Source organism: Megalops cyprinoides, chromosome 3 (assembly GCF_013368585.1).
Source record: "Megalops cyprinoides isolate fMegCyp1 chromosome 3, fMegCyp1.pri, whole genome shotgun sequence".
NCBI lineage: Eukaryota > Metazoa > Chordata > Actinopteri > Elopiformes > Megalopidae > Megalops > Megalops cyprinoides.
In genome coordinates, this window is record NC_050585.1 from 40126306 (window position 1) to 40143650 (window position 17345).

General features: G+C 44.3%; 1 protein-coding gene across 1 annotated transcript in view; it reads right to left on the reverse strand.

Annotated features, from left to right (window-relative positions):
- Positions 1–17345, reverse strand: part of LOC118774527 (A disintegrin and metalloproteinase with thrombospondin motifs 2-like) — an 85332-nt gene that overhangs the window by 40126 nt on the left and 27861 nt on the right. The window contains exon 3 of the mRNA XM_036523874.1: positions 9284–9452. Coding sequence (XP_036379767.1) covers positions 9284–9452 — 169 coding nt within the window. The remainder of the gene's footprint in view (positions 1–9283; positions 9453–17345) is intronic.

Here is a 17345-nt window from a genome sequence, read left to right on the forward strand (position 1 = left end):
AAAGCGGGTCTCCCTACACCGCTAAATTCACTTCCATTTCCTTCCTGTTCCTCCTCCTAATGTTTGGAGGCACCGCTGGCTGTGTTTAGCACCCCCGGTCTGAGCATCAGAGGGCTGCTTTGACAGCAGTATGTAACAACATTGTCATCACAGTGAAAAATTACGAGGACGAAAAAAAAAGAAAAACACGTTAAAAAGTTCATCTTTGACATGTTTTGAAGACCTCAATGCTCAATGTGCCAGTGTGAAGAATGGGTCTGTCCCATCTTTGGCACACCTTTGGTTTCTGCTCTACCTGATCCCAAACCTGGACAAGATTGGAAAGCCCTCACAGCTGTGCTGCCAGTGTGAATGTAGAAACTATCAGAGCTCAGGGGAAAGGGAGAAGGCCAGCGCTGGACCCAGGCCCTGTGTAGTAATCCCTACTGTAATGCCAGTGTAATCTCCTGGCCCTGCTGGCAGAGCAGAGAATGACAGAGCGAGAAAGAGGGCATAAGAAAGCCAGAAACAGTGACTACTGTGCCTTCCTTTTTACATAGACACATTAACACATACATAAAAACAGAAGTAAATATCTATTACACACATAAATACATGCTACAACCACACACACACACACACACACACACACACACACACACACACAAATACAAGCAAACGCAAAAAATGCCAGACAAAAAAAAAAAAAAAAATTGAGCTGCTTTATTTAACTAGAAGCCACAAGGCCAGAGAGACAAGTGTGTGACTGGAACATGAGGTTTGTGGGCTTTCAGGTTTGTGCAGCAGCTCAGTTAAGACACACAAGTGCTGTTGTTCTTTCAGCATGTTTTCTTTCCGGAAAGAGGCTACAAACCTCCAATCCCCATTACCACCCCCCCCCCCCCCCCCCAAAGAAGCCCCCCATCTCAGCTGGGACCATCTCTAGACGTGTCTGGGAAGTAAATTGTGACTGCGGGGCAGTGAGGTCCCGCTCTGTCACTCTGTCTGCCAGCGCTACGCAGAAACAATCTTATTAGCAGAGCTTTAATGTGCTCCCGAGACTCCGCCAACTCCAACCAGGTGGAATTTTAATTATGAGGCCGACATGAATATTTTATTCATTTAATTCTGCGACCTTACCCTCTCCTTTTTTCATCACTCCGTAGACCTGAAAGACTTTAACTGTCATCTGTAAGTGCTTAGCAACCCAGCAATCCCCCACACACATAATACACATGCACTCACACCACTGCAAACAAAGCACAGTGAGAAATGAAATAAAAACACACGCAGGCCTGTCTCCCCCACCTCCTGCTGCTAAGAGATGTCTGAAAACACTGCCACGGCAACACCAGAAATGACATGAAAACCTCCACTTTCAGAGGCAAAGGTTCTGCGGGTTCTGCAGGTAAAGGTGTGTAATAGCACTTTATCTTATTAGCCGTGACACCCAGATGGCAGTCTGGGCCTGAGATTTGCCCTGGCAGCCCAGTGAAAGAGCTAATTTCGGCAGGTCACCATTTTTTTGTAACGCAGATAAATCAGTCCGAAAGGAAACAACAAAATTGATTTAAAAAAACCAGATAACACTAAGGCATGTCTGGTCTACCTGAACCTGGCTGAGGCTGGCAGTGGGGTTAACAGTAGGATTTGGGGCTGTTTAGACAGATTGCTGTGTGGTGGTTACTGCACAGAGCTTACATTCAGAGGTCTGCAGGGTGGTATCTCCTTGGGAAATCGGAAACCTGCCACGGTGCCCATTTCCCAATTATGGTGCAATGGTAAGGGGCAGGGCTTGTCACTTAAAGGTTGCCGGTTCATATCCCTGCAAAGACACTGCTGTTGTAACCCTGGTCAAGGTGCTTAACCCAGAACTGACTCAATAAATATCCAGGTGTATAAACAGTTGCCATGAAAGAGTTGTAACCTATGTAAATTGCTCTGGATAAGACTATGTGCTAGTAACTCAATGTAAATGTATCCTTCAGCATTGTGCTGAGCCTGACTGGCATTAGGAAATATCCAGCTGTTTAAGTGGATTGGAAACAACTGTAAACTGCATACTGTGTAAATCACCCTGAGTACAGTAAAAGGGGAAAAGCATTTGCTATGCCAATAAACTGCGATACAGGCAATCTGAGTTTTGAAATACCAGCAATGCTAAGCATAATTACTGGTCTGTGGAATATAACAACAGCTTCCAGAGGTCTCTCAACAGGATGCTTGATGCAGGTGCATTTCCTTCTGAGCTAGGTTCAGATAACACACACACACACACACACACACAGTCACACCTGCCTGCTGGGCAAACCCCAGTGTCTTTTCCTCTTTTTGATGGTTCATGTTGCTCTACTAGCAAGTGATATATTGCCCTGCCTGTGGAGGTTTGGGCAGAAGTGGCACTCTCTTGGCAGTGAGTTTAACTGCTCTATTTCATGCTGGGTGTCTGATTGATGCCCATCAACCCCAGCCTTGGCACTGAGACATGGAGTTCGTTAGCCAAGGGAAGGTGAAGACGCTGATCAGGCTAAAGAACAGAGGATGTTGAGAATAACAAAGGAGAACTGATGTGCACAGATATTGGTATTCTTAAAGACCGAGATCTGGACTGCTCATCTTAATAAAAGTGATCCCTGCCCTTCTTTTTTGCTTATCCAGTCAGATGTCCGATTGAAAATGTTTTCCCAAGAGGTTATGGAAAAAGCATGCTCCTCCTAATTGGACATTTCTGTTGTCATGCTGCTGGCAATCTTTGGAGATTCATGGTGACTCCTAAGGTACCAGGGTATTAATCTATCAGAGCTCATGGGCTGATGCATATTTCCGCAACTAAACTGTTTCCATTACGTGATTCTGGTATGAAAATTGCATCCATTATAGAATGTCACAGGTGAATGTTAGTTTGGGAGCCGCAAGATTAGAGACATTTTCTCAGCTGCTGAAAAGATGCTCACAGCGAGCTGATTCAAATGCATACACTGTTTGAGTTTGGAATTAAAAATTAATACAGCTTTAAATGTAAGAGCATGGTATCAAACAGGCAAAGTTAAATTTATTTTCTTCTCAACGACAACAGAAATTGTTCTGAGGATTTCTACAGCGAGTTGAGTGGCAGCTTAATTCAAGGATTAATTAAATTAATTGCAGAATTGCTAATGAGAGATATATTAAATATGTCTGAACCAATTAACAAGAAATTCTTTGCACAGTGTCTCATTATGTGGTGACATAAATATTACAAGCCATTACTTTGCTCCTCTCAGAAGCCACTTCTCTGAGGCATTCTTAATAACGCAGAGTACGACGCAGAGAAACACCAAACCACTATTGCTAAAGAGTGCTGTACAGGAGGTAGGACAGAGCACTATCATAAATACAACACATGTGTGGTGGTGGCAGTGGTGGGTTCTTAAATTGAAATTTCAACACAAGGTCTTGAAAGGATTTTGATTTAGTGTTGCAATCACACTGTACTTGAACACTGTGGAAAAGGGCCTGGGGGGGGGGGGGGGGGGGGGCTGAGAAACGTGTCCTGCTCTGATTCATGGAGCATCCTATGACTTTATCTTTCCTTCAGTGAAACCTGCCATTTTGGGAGTTTTGCTGGCTTTAGACAAACTAGCCCTGTGCCAGAACAAACATTTGGAAGATTCATTTATTTATTCATCTTCTCACAGGCACCGTGCATAAACTGCTTATTTACCTGTGTTAATACCTTCCACAGACACTGCGCTCTGGTTCCCCAGACCTGAAAGGATGCTGCGAAACTTCAGTTAAGGAAACTAGCCACTACAGTTAGGCATGTTGTTTCTTTTAATGCTTACACCACATCATTAGTCTGGTGGTCATTCAAATGGAACAAAACATAACAGAGACGAATTAAAGCAACATTGGCTTTAAGGACAAAGCACAATGCATTTAGAAAGTCTCTTAGCATACCTCCTAACTATGTAATAAATCAGTAATTTTAATCAGTAATGGTAGGGAAAAAAATAAATGGCAATATAAGTCACAAAACGACCTAGTACATAAAATAATGTCATTCTATATATTGAGTGTAGCTTCATACTTTATTAAACATACATAGGACCTTAAGCATGCTTGGCATTACTACTATATTGAGGGGTTATAAATGTTCTTTTGGATAACTGAAAAAGTGTGATCGTGTGATACATCATTCATTTATGTGGACACTATGGATATATAAGCATATTTCATTTTTGGCATGTACATTTTCAGTTTTTTACATAGCATGCAAAAGTATATCACTCTATGTTAGCCGTTACAAACAAAAGCATTTGTTTATTAATGTTGTATAATGCAGTAATACCTAATGCTAATGAAGGTGTTATGTAGAACTTACAAAGACCTTATGAGGCTATGCTTAAAACAAAATGTGTCTCTTTCTATCAATGAAAAGAATCCCAGGTCATTTTTAGAAAAAAAAAGCAGGCATGGAAATGAGCCACAGTGTGACCTGACGTTTGCACAGAGCGAACATCCTGAGACCATTTTTCAAGTGCGAATAATCAGTCCTTCCAGCTGAGTCCGTCCTGCCGCGCTAAGGTTTCATACATAAACACCAGGCAGGAATGTGAAACGGTAGGGTTTCAGCTCTCGTCCAGCTCTGGACAGAGGGGTGATTTTCCGCTCCAGTTCTGCGCTTCCAGGAGCGTTCGTGCTTTCCAAAGCGGTCGGGCCGAATTTAAAAACCATCCCCGACCGCTTCAGTATGGATACATTCTCTTGTATCTCTCTCTTTTTTTTTTACTCTGTGTCACATCGTGCTTTGCAGTTAAACAAGGAACAGCCCTAACGAGATCTGCGAATACAGGAAGCAATGTGCTGGCCCCAGGACTTATCAGTTCCAGCTTTGGTCTCAACGAGATGGATAACTGAAGTAAGAAATGCTGTCACAAAGCCAGATCAGCCCTATTGCTGATGAACAGAGAAACGAGGGAAAACAAAAGTGTGGGACTTCAAGTTTATGTCACTCTGGTTACTAGCCATTTGCACATGTTTCAAATCAGTCTCATTTACTAGGATTGTCTGCTACACCACCATGCTGCCTGTACATACTCTACACACCAGGGTGTTAACGCCATCATGCTTCCTTTACACTCTCTGTAGACCAGGCTGATTCATACTACAGTGTTGCCTTTACACACTGTAGACCAGGGTGTTCTCTATATTTAGCAATGACAAGCAGAGTCATCATTCATCTTGCACTGTGCTGATGGAGCTGGTGTGCTCAGATTAGACTACAGTGAAGAGAAGAGGAAATTCACCTTTTCTCCCTGCTATCTCTTAAGGGACACCAGCTATCTACTGAGAGACAGTTTCACTTCTCAGTCATCCAGAGTCACCTTTGTATCTTGGTGAGTGGTGCACTAATATTATAACTAACACTAAACACACACACACACACACACACACACACACACACACACACACAGACAATACTGTTTGGTCTAGTTCCTTAAATGCTAAACCCCACAGCAGTCTGACAGATATTGCTATGAAATTCTGAATAAAAAAGTGTATAACTGGTATCTAGGAGTCACTGCATGCACCTGATGAAAACTGTGGCTCGCTCTGTGTACAACAGGGACCTTTCCGTGTGCGGGGTACTCGGAATTGGCCTTCAGGAATCCCAGCTGTGTTTCGCAGAGTGAGTTCCACTGTCCCCACTCTCCCAGTAGTCTCCCCACTTCTACTTCTCCTCTACATCGTTAAAAACCTAAAAAGTGTGTGTGTGTGTGTGTTTGTGTGTGTGTGTGTACGCACTGAAATAAGCTGTACAACCATATCTTTCACACTGTTTAACTTGTCCACCTCTAGCCAGCTCCGTTTTCCAGTTCCAGTTCCACGTATACACCTACGATTTTCAGACCTCACGTCAGAGCACACCGGGGTCTGTTGAGACCTGGTGAGTAATGAGTTACCTGACAGCGCACCAAAGTGACCCCAGCTCCACCCCTGACGCCAGCCTCTCACCCTAGATGGTCCGAGCCGGCTTTGGGAGAGAGGACAAGGTTCACATATCAGAATAAACTTCTGCAATTCATCCCTTCTCTGTTCTTGTCCCTGACTCCGGTCTAAAGCCAGCCAGTGAAGCCTTTATTAAAATCCTATTGAGCCATGCACAAAGAGCCTGGAATCAACAACCCTTTGAGGAGGAAATAAATGTCACAGATGAATAAATCTCGCTGAAAATGCTCAGGATAAAGGAGGCCCGTATCGATCGGCACAGGGACAGCTCATGCAGAGTGCAGAGCACCCCTGCAATCAGGTGTTTTCACTCTTCTAATCTGCACCATTAAGTCCGTTTTCATTAGCTAATAGACAACTTAAGAAACAAGCGTGTGCACGTGTGTGTGTGTGTGTGTGTGTGTGTGTGTGTATAAAGTATGTGTGCTCTTATGTGTTTGTATGTGTGTACAGTATGTGTGCTCTTGTGTATTTGTGTTTGTGTATGTGTTACTGTCACTGTGGGTGTTTACATGTGAGTTTGCACAGGTGTGTTTTTAGCAATATTTGAAAAAAAAGGTTGCGCGTGCATCGTGCACACACACACACACACACACACACACACACACACACACACACTCCGAGTGTCAGTAACAGAGCGCAGAGACCCGACAGCCTCCGCCAGAATCCGACTCCCTCCGCGGAGCGACGGCGTTGGTTTCCATGGTAACCCCGCCAGGTTTGGTTTGTCCCCGAGTGATGAGACGCGCCGCAGACGGCGGCTCAGAATAGCAGGATCGGCTGCTCGGGCTCCGACACCCACAGAAAGACCTGCAAGAGCGTCCTGTCGCCTCCACGCCCTTTTTTAGAGCTGTCAGGCTCTCTACCTCCACTCCCGTTATGCCAGCCTCTTACTGGCGCTAAATAAGATGCCGGCACAGATCTTCTGTTTGCCATCACAGCCCCTCACAGCTTTACAGTTGCTCATTAGCGAAACTGTAGTAGAATTTCACAGCAACAAGTGATATGTGCTCATCATCGACAGATTAAAGAGCTTTTATTTACTTAGCAGTTGCCGTTAGACAGGATACCTTGCATCTGATGTGTGTGGTTGTATGCATTTGTATATGTGTGTGTGTTTGCATGTGTGTTTGTACGCATGTTTGTGTATGTGTGCGTGTGTGTATATTAGCACATGTGTGTGTGTGTGTCTGTTTTTATGTGTCTGTCCATGTGAGATTGTGTAGGCATACATCTTCTACATCGCTAAAAACCTAAAAAGTGTGTGTGTGTATGTGTTTGTGTGTGTGTGTGTGTTTGTGTGTGTGTGTGTGTGTGTGTGTGTGTGTGTGTGTGTGTGTGTGTGTGTGTGTGTGTGTGTGTGTGCGTGTGTTTGTGTGTGTGTGTGTGTGTGTGTGCACGTGCCTGCGTCTGTCTGTGTCTCTGCGTGTGAGCTTCTGCGTGCAGGAGCCCACCCTGTCACCCTTCCCACCATCCTCACACCACAGTTTATGTGTTCCCCAGAGATACTCTTCTCTCTTTCCCTTCTCCAGGCAAATCCAGCTACTGCACCCTGTGTTCTGCGAACCAGTGCTGTTTAAACAGGCGACAGCAGAGCAGAGGAGCCTCGCCTCAGATGCTGTGCTTCAACACTTCCCCTCAGACAGAGCCATAAAGAGTGTCTCCCCGCATCTGGAGGCTTCCATACGCCTGCCATCTCACTGCTCAGGCCCACCACGGATGCAGCGTAACACTCATAAGGCTGCAGGACCCACCCAAAGCCTGTCTGCACGCTCAGCCTGCTCCCTCCCTCTGCGCTGTACCTCTGGGTCCAGAGAGGCCCTTTCACAGAAGCTGGGTGTGCCTGTGACCTAATTTGTGCTGGTCTGCAGGCGGGTGGAGCTGAAGTTCAGTTGACTTTAGGACGCGTAGCCACCCCCTCATACTAAAGTGCTTTGAGATTCTCGAAATTAATGAACAGTGCTATGTAAATGCAACTCATTGTTATTGCTTATAGCAGTCATAGTTGCAGGAGTAAAAGCAGCAGTAGTACTAGTAGTCCAGAATGCAGCAAAACGACTTGTCTACAACCCCGCCAAAATGTAAATGAGTCATGCCCCTCCTCACCTCACTTCACTGGCTTCCTGTTATCACTCACATCAAGTTCAAAACCTTGGTGCTGGCATACAGGACAGTATATGGAGCAACCCCCTCATACTTTCAATCAGTCCTCAGACTGTACGTAGCAGCCAGATCACAATGGTCTGGGGTAGAGCATAATAGAGGACAGCAGAGTCAATGCAATGCAGACTGACCCACCTCATCAGACTGCATCTGGGTTCCACTTCAATCCCTACCCCCTAACACCTGCTATTTGTATTACTTGTATTATCTGATGCTTATTTACTTTAAGGATAGGGATAAGGATGTTTTATCGTCATTCCAGGACATGGTGTGCATGACAGGGAACGAAATGAGTAGTATTGCATTGTGTTATGGATGCTGTGATCTAGTGACTGTGTGGTGTATGGTAGTGTACGTACTTGGCTTCCCTTAGTTTTCTAGCCTGTCTAGTTTCAGATTATCACAAGTCACCTTGTAGTGCTTGAATGGTGTTGTGCTCACGCTCACTGGGCTGGGAGTGTCGTTAACCTGGTCTGACACTGTTGCTCATTCAACTTGAATGGATACACTTCTGTTCTCTTGTGCTGTAGTAGTGGTAGTAGCAGCAACAGCTGTAGCAGTAACAGTAGTAGCCAGCAATTAATGTACCCATATGTATATATATATATGTAAAGGGGTGTAATAGCAGTAATTGCAGTAACAGTGGGCAGCAGTGTAGTGAAATGGTGAAGAGCATGGCTTGTAACCAAAAGGTTGCTGGTTTGAACCTCTACTGGGGCACTGATACTGTACCCTTGTGCAAGGCACTTAACCCACAATCGTCTCAGTAAATATTCAACTGTATTAATGGATAACATTTAAGCATTGCATGTAAATCACTTTGGATACCAGCATCTCTTAAATGACAATAAAGTAAAGAAAGTAAAAGTAACAGTGGCAATAGCAGTAGTATTAGCATTAGCAGTAGGATTATCAGTAGCAGTAATAGTATGAATGGTAGAAGTGGTTAGTTAGTATACTGATCCACCACTGGGGCACTGCTGCTGTACCCTTGGGCAAGCTACTTAACCCACAATTGCCTCAGTAAATATCCAGCTGTATACATAGATAACATTGTAAAGAACTGTAACCTATGTAAGTTGCTTTGGGTAAGAGCGTCTAAGTAATGTAATGTAATACTGCACTTAAAGATTTGCAGTAGGGCTCTGACCTTGGGGGTGCGTGTCGGGGGCTTGATTGACATGTGGCCTCTTGACGGCAGAGGAGCGATACACGATGTGGGGTCGGCCCCCCTCTCCCTCCTCTTCGCCGGTCACATGACCTCCTCGCTCCAACGGCTCGATGAAAAATTCCTCCTGCTCTGTCCGGATCACCCCAGCCTGAGAGAAGAGGAGGGAGAGAGAGGTAGAGAGGGACATAGAGAAAGTAAGGCCATGTTTTTCCACATGACTGGCCACACTGAAGTATACCTGAGATTTATAGTCAGATAGGTTTCCTTCACGGTGTGTATCATCATCTTTGTACCTGTTTCTATCCGCTAAAACGTCTGAAAGTAAACTTTTCCTCCATCATCAGAAAACAAATAAAAATGACATTTGTTGTGAGGATGAGAGCACAAATCAAGTCCCTGATGATGGACAGAAATGAATGACAGATTACATAATATTGCATATGCGCAAAGAATAATAACAGAGGTATGAAAAACAGCCACGACAGCGTCAGGTAAAGCTGGTGGTGCTGCAGGAGTGACGTAGTTTGGGAAATCAGGGCTAACCCCTTCCCCCAACTCCCTGCAGGGGGAAGTCCGAGGTAACCCTCCCATCCCCAGGTGGATTCCTCCCCCATGCTTGCCCCGTGTCTCCTCTGCTCACCTCGTCAGAGAGCGATGGGGCAGAAACGCCTACCCTTAAGCCTGGGTTCCCGCCGCGGGCTCTATAAGCACGGCAGAGAGCCAGGGCCCGGGCACGGGAAATCACTCCGCCCACACCTTAACACACCCTGAGTCCTTCCCCCACAGGGACACTCCTGTCCTCGGGTCCATTAGAGGAAGTGCCATTGCCATTGTCTGTTTGTGGCTCTCTGACAGGACCGTACCAGGTAAAACACTCTGGTCAAGGGTATAGCAGCAGCCGCTGTCCTGCCCAACGCCTGCGCCAGACTGGCTCAGCCAATCCCCCTCTGCCTGGCCTTTGCTACGGGGAGAGAAACTATCCCCCTCCAGACCTCCGTCTGCTCTCAGTGCGGCTCCTTCCAGTACCTTTCACCGCTCTGTATAGTCCCACTTCCTGTTTTTATATTCACCTCAATTTTTTCTTGTGCAATGATAACTAGCATACACATTAGCATATCCATCTCCTCATTACCCACAACCCCCTTCTCCCCTCAGACTAAAGGAAGGGAGTTGGGAAGCCGGACACCTCTGCAAGGCTTTGGCTTTTTGAACACCTCTCTAAATTAAGCACAGACATTCCAGACTCTTTCTCCTGGTTGCACAGGAAAGGAGGAGTTAAAAATGCATAAAAACCTCCGATTATTGAGCTTGAATCACAACATCACGATCCAGACGCTTCAGCAGACAGTGAAATATGTGGCCACTGATCATGTGCCTTGAACCGGGTACCACGGAATTGATGGAAAGCACAAATGGTCACAGACACACTGAGTTTTTTAGCAGTTTTAAAAATCTCTAACAGAATACAATGAATTCTACAAGAGAGTTACATAATACAATTATGCTGTCATGTATTTGCTTTACCATGGAGAAGAAATCGATAAACATTCCTGAAATGTTTGAGCATGTGTCGTTTCACCTGTAGTGGATGAGAGTGATCAAAGCAGGTGTCTGGCATAAGAGAGCCAATCCCACCTGCGTCTGACAACGCCGAGATTATCTGACTTCAACTCTAAGAGACGCGTTACCAAAAGCCGGGGAATTCTTCAGCTGGGAAGCGTTCGCCTTTAATGAACGGGTAAATAAACCGCATGAATAAACAAACAAACAAGCAAGAGAATAAGGGCTTCTGTAAGACGCCAAAAGCAGACTGTTTTGGGGGAGGTGGGGAGGGAGAGGAAACACCGCAGTCTGCAGGATGAAAGACGGTTCTGTGTCCCCCCAGTGCAAACCAGTTCTGATCGAAGAGAGAGGCCATTTCCCCCATCTCCATGATTGCCTGACCCCTGTTTGACCCCTAGCCCTTTTGACCTTTCTGTCCCAGACACTCAGACACTCTTTAATTTTTTTTTTTTTGCTTTTTTTTAAGTCCAATTGAGTGATTGCTGTGGGGGAGAGCAGATGTCACAGTTATTTACTCCCTCGGTGCTCTCGGCGCAATCGTTTATTCAAAGACGATGAGAAGTGACCGTGAGCTGTGAGCCATCCCACAAAATCAACTGAAGCAGCCGTTAAATAGCGGGGCTCACGCAAACATGCCAGCGCACGGTTGGCCTCGTGTTTCACGATGGTGCGGTTAAACAGGCTGACGCTCAGGCTAAACTCAGGGGGCGTCCGCTGTGCCCTGCCCCGATTTCATGATCGCTGCGCTGCCATCAGCCGCTGAGCGTGAACAGGCTGAAGTCTGACGTGAACAATCCTGATTGCAAAGATTACAGCAAAAAAAAGGTGATTCCCTGCTTTCTGGAGTGTTGATTCTGTTCTCCTGGTACAGGCTGAAAGTAGATTTTAGAAAAAGATGTGTCGGTCCAGCCTCTGCCTGATGTGGTGCGCCTCTGCCTGTAACAGAATTGCAATAGAAAGGCAATTCGTCCCCAAGAATCTATGATACCAGTTTTCCAGGGGTGGGTGTTTAGAGACACCAGAATACTGTTTTGCCCCTCTCTCACGGGTATAAGAGTGCTGTTTATCAGGGGACGGCACTGCCCTCCCCTGCCCCCTCAAGTAAATGAAAACACACTCTGGTAACCCCCAGAGGTGCAGAGGAGGGTGTGACTTCCACACAGGTACCCAATCGACAGAATGCATGTACAAGAGGGCAATTACAAATGGTAAGAGTGACAGAACCAAAAAGTACACATACATACATACATTAGACACTGCTGATCTTGACCTACAGCTTTATGCTTTAGCTATATACCCCAGGCGTTTTACTTATTTTTTTACCATTTCATCTCCCTGAAAGAGTGAGCTATGCAGCAGCCCATCTAGCCATATTGTCCTGGTGCCATCTCCAACCACCCCCACCACGTTTAAACAGCTATCTCTTCCTGACTACAGATGTTCAAGCAAAAAAAGATGAAAATACAGAAATAAATAACAAGTAATAAGTTAGTCCATGAGAAGACTTTCCACCTCTTCTCAGCTCTTTCCTCACACATGGGCTTGGGTTTGTTTGAGTATTTGTGTTTGCGCTTCCTCCCTTCAGTGTATTTTTTTCCCTATTTTTATTAGCTGGGTGAGGACAGCGACCTCTCTGCACATCAGAGAGAGGGAGAGAGAGAGAGAGAGGGAGAGAGACATGGCGTCTCTGTGCTCGTCACATCTGCTGAGGCATGTGGATCTGCTGGCGGCTCTCCACGGCCTTCCAGATGGATCCAGCTCAGAGGCTGCAGCTGCACACAGGGGTTGAACCCGCAGCCAAAGAAAAAAAGAAACAAAAAACTCACTACAGTGTTCTAGAATATTCTGAGAACATTCTGAGTCTTATCTTTTAGAAGTTTTTACACTGTTGGAAGTAAAAGCTTATCTCTCCCATGTGCCACTGTTTTGATTTAGATATGTGGTGCCTGTGGAGGAAAATCATGAGGAGAGTCCTCAGTTGAGTACAGGTAAAATGACCCGTATAGTCCATCCACAGACACTCGACAGATTGACCAGACAGACAGTTGTGTGAGCTTCACATCAAAAGAGCTGTTTGTCCCACTGTTGATGTTATAAGCGTTCTGATTTGCTGGCTCTTGCACATTCCTAAGGGGTCTGTTTTAAAACAAAATATCTACACCTAACATAGCAACACAGATACAACAGTCTCCCACTGTCAACTGCAACCTCATAGATAAAAAAGTACAAGAGGACAGAGGAAATGCAGGAGCTGAGTACCTGGCCATTATATAAAATACCTGTGGTCCATCATCTACAGACTGACATAGGTGCTTATGACTCCACCCACATGTTGTACTGGATTAGGTCCCACTCCCTTTCTCACATTCCCCTGAAGGACAAATTTCCCCTAAGCACTAATCCCAGAACAGTCTGTCACACCATTCGATGTTACCCAGTAAAAGCATGCTGTATCTGCGTATTGAATATGACATAATTAAGAGTTCAATCTTAAAATCCTCCAAGATGTTAAAAAGTGTGTGGAGAGACTAGTGAATCACAGTTATTTCTCCTGACTCAAGCATAGTTACTAGTACTTTACAAGACAGCAAGGCTGCGGTACCAGTCAAGATTTGTTTCTTAGACAAATACTGTATGAACAGTGAAATTGATGCCTATGTATGAATTTCTTTCCAAAAAACATTTTAATTTTAAAAACAATATTTTTGCCTACTTTGAAGAATCTAAAATATAAGATTTTTCATTTGCCTAATACGTTTTGGTCAATGCATAATTCCATTTGTGTTGTTTCATAGTTTTATGTCTTTATTATTATTCAAAAATGTGGAAAATAGTACTAGCAATAGTAATAGTAAATTTGTGTACAAAGCAAACCTTTGACTGGTACTGTACCATGGCTATCATCTATGAGCTGGGAAAATGGGGGGAGTTTCCAGGTGAAATCTGCCAATACGAAAAGACCATAGCTGTGCTACCATGTCATAGGCCATCACGGCAAGGATCTCCAGCCAGACCAAAATAGTACTGTAGTTGGACTTTATGTAGTACAGCATTGTGGGAAAATGTTTTAAAAATCCAAATTTACAGTATCTCAAGGAATAACAATCCCAATAAAAAGAGAAGAAAAAAGAAATTTGCATAATCTGATAGTGTAAATCAGGCCAAGAAAGTCATAGCGTCTTTGGATTTTTTTTATTGTTTATCTTAATCATACTTTCTCACCTTAATGTAAAACTGAGAGCAAAAGAAGCAGTAGTGTATAAATCCTGTGTGTCTCCACATCTCCCCTGCACACACTTCTGTTCAGCACTCTCTGCACTCCGAAGTGCTGTGATCTGTGCATGAGACGGGCTTCTGCCGTTTGAGTACAAGCACCGTTTTATATTAATTTCCCCTCGATTCAACAACCCGTCAAGATGCAGAGTGAAAGAAAAGAGAGAAGAAGGCAAAGTAACTTCAAAAAACCTTTGAATTTTAAAGATTTCATCCTGGACTGTTTTCTTCCCTTTCTTGCTTTTTCTGCCAGGACTGAAAGGAGGGATCAAAGGACAAAAATTATCTGGATAAAACAGTTGATTAACAGGGGCAGTAAGAGAATACAAATTATATCTGAAAACAAAAACAAAGATATAAAACAGAATATCACCCTCCATATCTGCACACAGATTTATAATCTTGATACAAAAAACACCATGTGATTTTGTCAGAGGAAGGAAAACCTTATATAAAATCAACTGAGGATCAGAGAAGATGCCTCCCCCTATCTTCCTTCCTTTTCCTATACTTTTCCAAAAGCCATTTTTTCTGAAAGCAGACCAGCTTCCAATCAGAAGGTTGCATGTTCAAGTTCCAGGTTGGAGCACTGCTGTTCTACCACTGAGCGAGGCACTCAGCCTGAAACGCATTTGTAAATATCAACCTGTATGAATCGAAGGCAAAAGGTAAATGTGGCTGTGTGAGCCACCTTGGATAAGCAGGCTTGCCAAGCAAAAATATTGTGAAAATATTAATGAATTGGTTCATTACCCCTTCACTTTCGTACAAGGAGGTAGCTTCTCGCACACTAGGGGAGACATTCCAAGCAGGGTCAAGGATGGGGTCTCTAATAAACTCCAATAAATCTCAGAGAAGGTGGACTGTAGAGGATGCTTTTCACATCAGTTTGGGAAGGGAGGGGCTTTTTCAACAGCAGTTTATTTATGTATTTATTTATTTATTTATTTATTTACCTTTATTTTACCAGGAAGTCCCATTGAGATCAAAATCTCTTTTACAAGAGAGACCTGACCAAGATAACAGCCGTGCAAAGTCACAACATATTAGAATTACAACATATACAACATAAAATACGACATATACAACATGATATACAAAAATCCACAACAAAAAAACAGCTATTTAAATTGAATGGCCTCTCAAGAAAAACAACCACATGTCTCATTCACCATTCTTTATGATGCCCTTAAATTTATCGATGGATATAAATGTATCTAATTTTAAAACTTTCTGCAGATTATTCCATGTCCAAGGTGCATAGTAAGAAAATGCAGTTTTCCCCAGATCTGTCAAAACCCGGGGTACATTAAAAAGCAACCACCTGGAGGAGCGTCGCATAACTACCCAAGCTGAGGCAGAAAAGGGTACATAGGTAAGCTGGAAGTTTACCCAGTATCGCTTTATAGGTAAAAATATACCAGTGCTGTTGTCTGTAAGAGGTCAGTGATGTCCAGCCCACCAAATCATAAAGAATGCAATGGTGAGTAAGAGACTTTGCATTTGTAAGAAAACATATCGATGCATGGTACACTGAATCAAGGCTCCGTAAAATGGAGGAGGCCGCATGCATATACAATATATCACCATAATCGATCACAGGCAGAAAAGCAGCTTCCACAAGTTTTTTCTTAGCATTTAAAGTAAAACAAGATTTATTTCCTAAATAAAAGCCAATCTTCACTTTGAGCTTTCTAACTAGATTAGCAATATGTACATTAAATAAAAGCGTGTCATCTATCCATATACCTAAATACTCGTACAGGGGCACCCTTTCAGTGGATTTACCACTGAACGTGAAAATGCTAAAATCATCAAGCAGCTGTAAGCAAGCATTTGAGAAGACCATGAAATTTGTTTTCTGAGCATTTAAGACCAATTTCAAACTAAGCAGAGCAGTTTGTAATGACTGTAATGCAATCTGAAGCTCTTGTACCGACTGTCCTATAGTTTGGGGTGACATTTTCAACAGCAGTTTTGGGGGGACTATTGGAGCAGAAGCAGGGGGGGGGGGGGGGGCTTTTACAGCAGCAGACCTCTAGAGGTTTTCCTCCTGTTAGGCCTCTTCTGAAAGCCCTCCAAATCCACTGATCTGAGATCAGACCGCGTCTGCCAAGAGTAGCACAGAGTTGCTCTCTCCGGGCAAATTCCCTGCCAACTGCGGTCTGTCTTCCTGCCAGAGCCAAAACACATGAAACATATTTCAGGGATAGAAGTTCCATAACAAAGGAAGCTTTTCCAAAAAGAGGCCACAGACTGGCCCCAATGTGTGCTATCATCCCCTGCCCCCCACCTCGTCAACTATGAAAGACAACACCCAGCCAGTACAAAGCATGAGATCTCACCAGGTGAGCGGGGTTTACCTGACCATGTAATGTGCCACTTTCATAGTGTCTTGTATTGCTTTCAAATTATTATCTCTGTACTGATCTCATCCCTCTTTTCAGGGAAATGAGAAGGGGGTGGGGCTGTGGGGAGTGAGAGTCGCCAGGTGCGGAAGTGTTTATTGGACTTCACAGCAAGAGAGTTAATCTGACCAGGTGTGACCTCACTTGCTGAGGGAGGGTGTATTCAGGTGCACAGGACCTCTGGGGTCAATACCACCAAACACAAAATTATAAAGAACTAGGATGCCAGACATGTCCAGTATTTGAGGAGAATGTTTTAGTGCAATGAATTCTATGTGGATTCTACAGTAGAATGTTAAGACACTAACACAACATTGATGGTGGAGAATTCACTGGAGTGAGCATGCCGGCTCTAACCTTCCTGGAGAGTGTGCATCGAAAACCGTGCTCTGATGTAACCTGAATAAACTGCAATTGAGGAACCAAAACTTAAGAGTTCCCAGAAGTGCTCCGCTTGCCAAGAGCAAAATGGGAAAGAGATGCAAGATCCGGTTCCGTTCCAGACTCAGCCTGGCCGCCGTCTGAGCCAGAGGGTCCTGCTGTATGCAGGCCAGACTCAGGCTGCAGTAGCACATATTGCTAACCATGCATTCCCTTGAAACTGCTGCTCTGTTGGACTCTGATGAGGGAGGGGCACCAACCCCAATGAATGGGCTCCATTACACCCTCTTTATTAAAGGGATCCATTATACCCTCTCTATCAGAGGGATTCATTACTTACTCTCTCTACATGGTATCCTTTACATTCTCTGTCTTAAAGTGATCCACTACATCCTCACAGGATCCATTTTACCCTC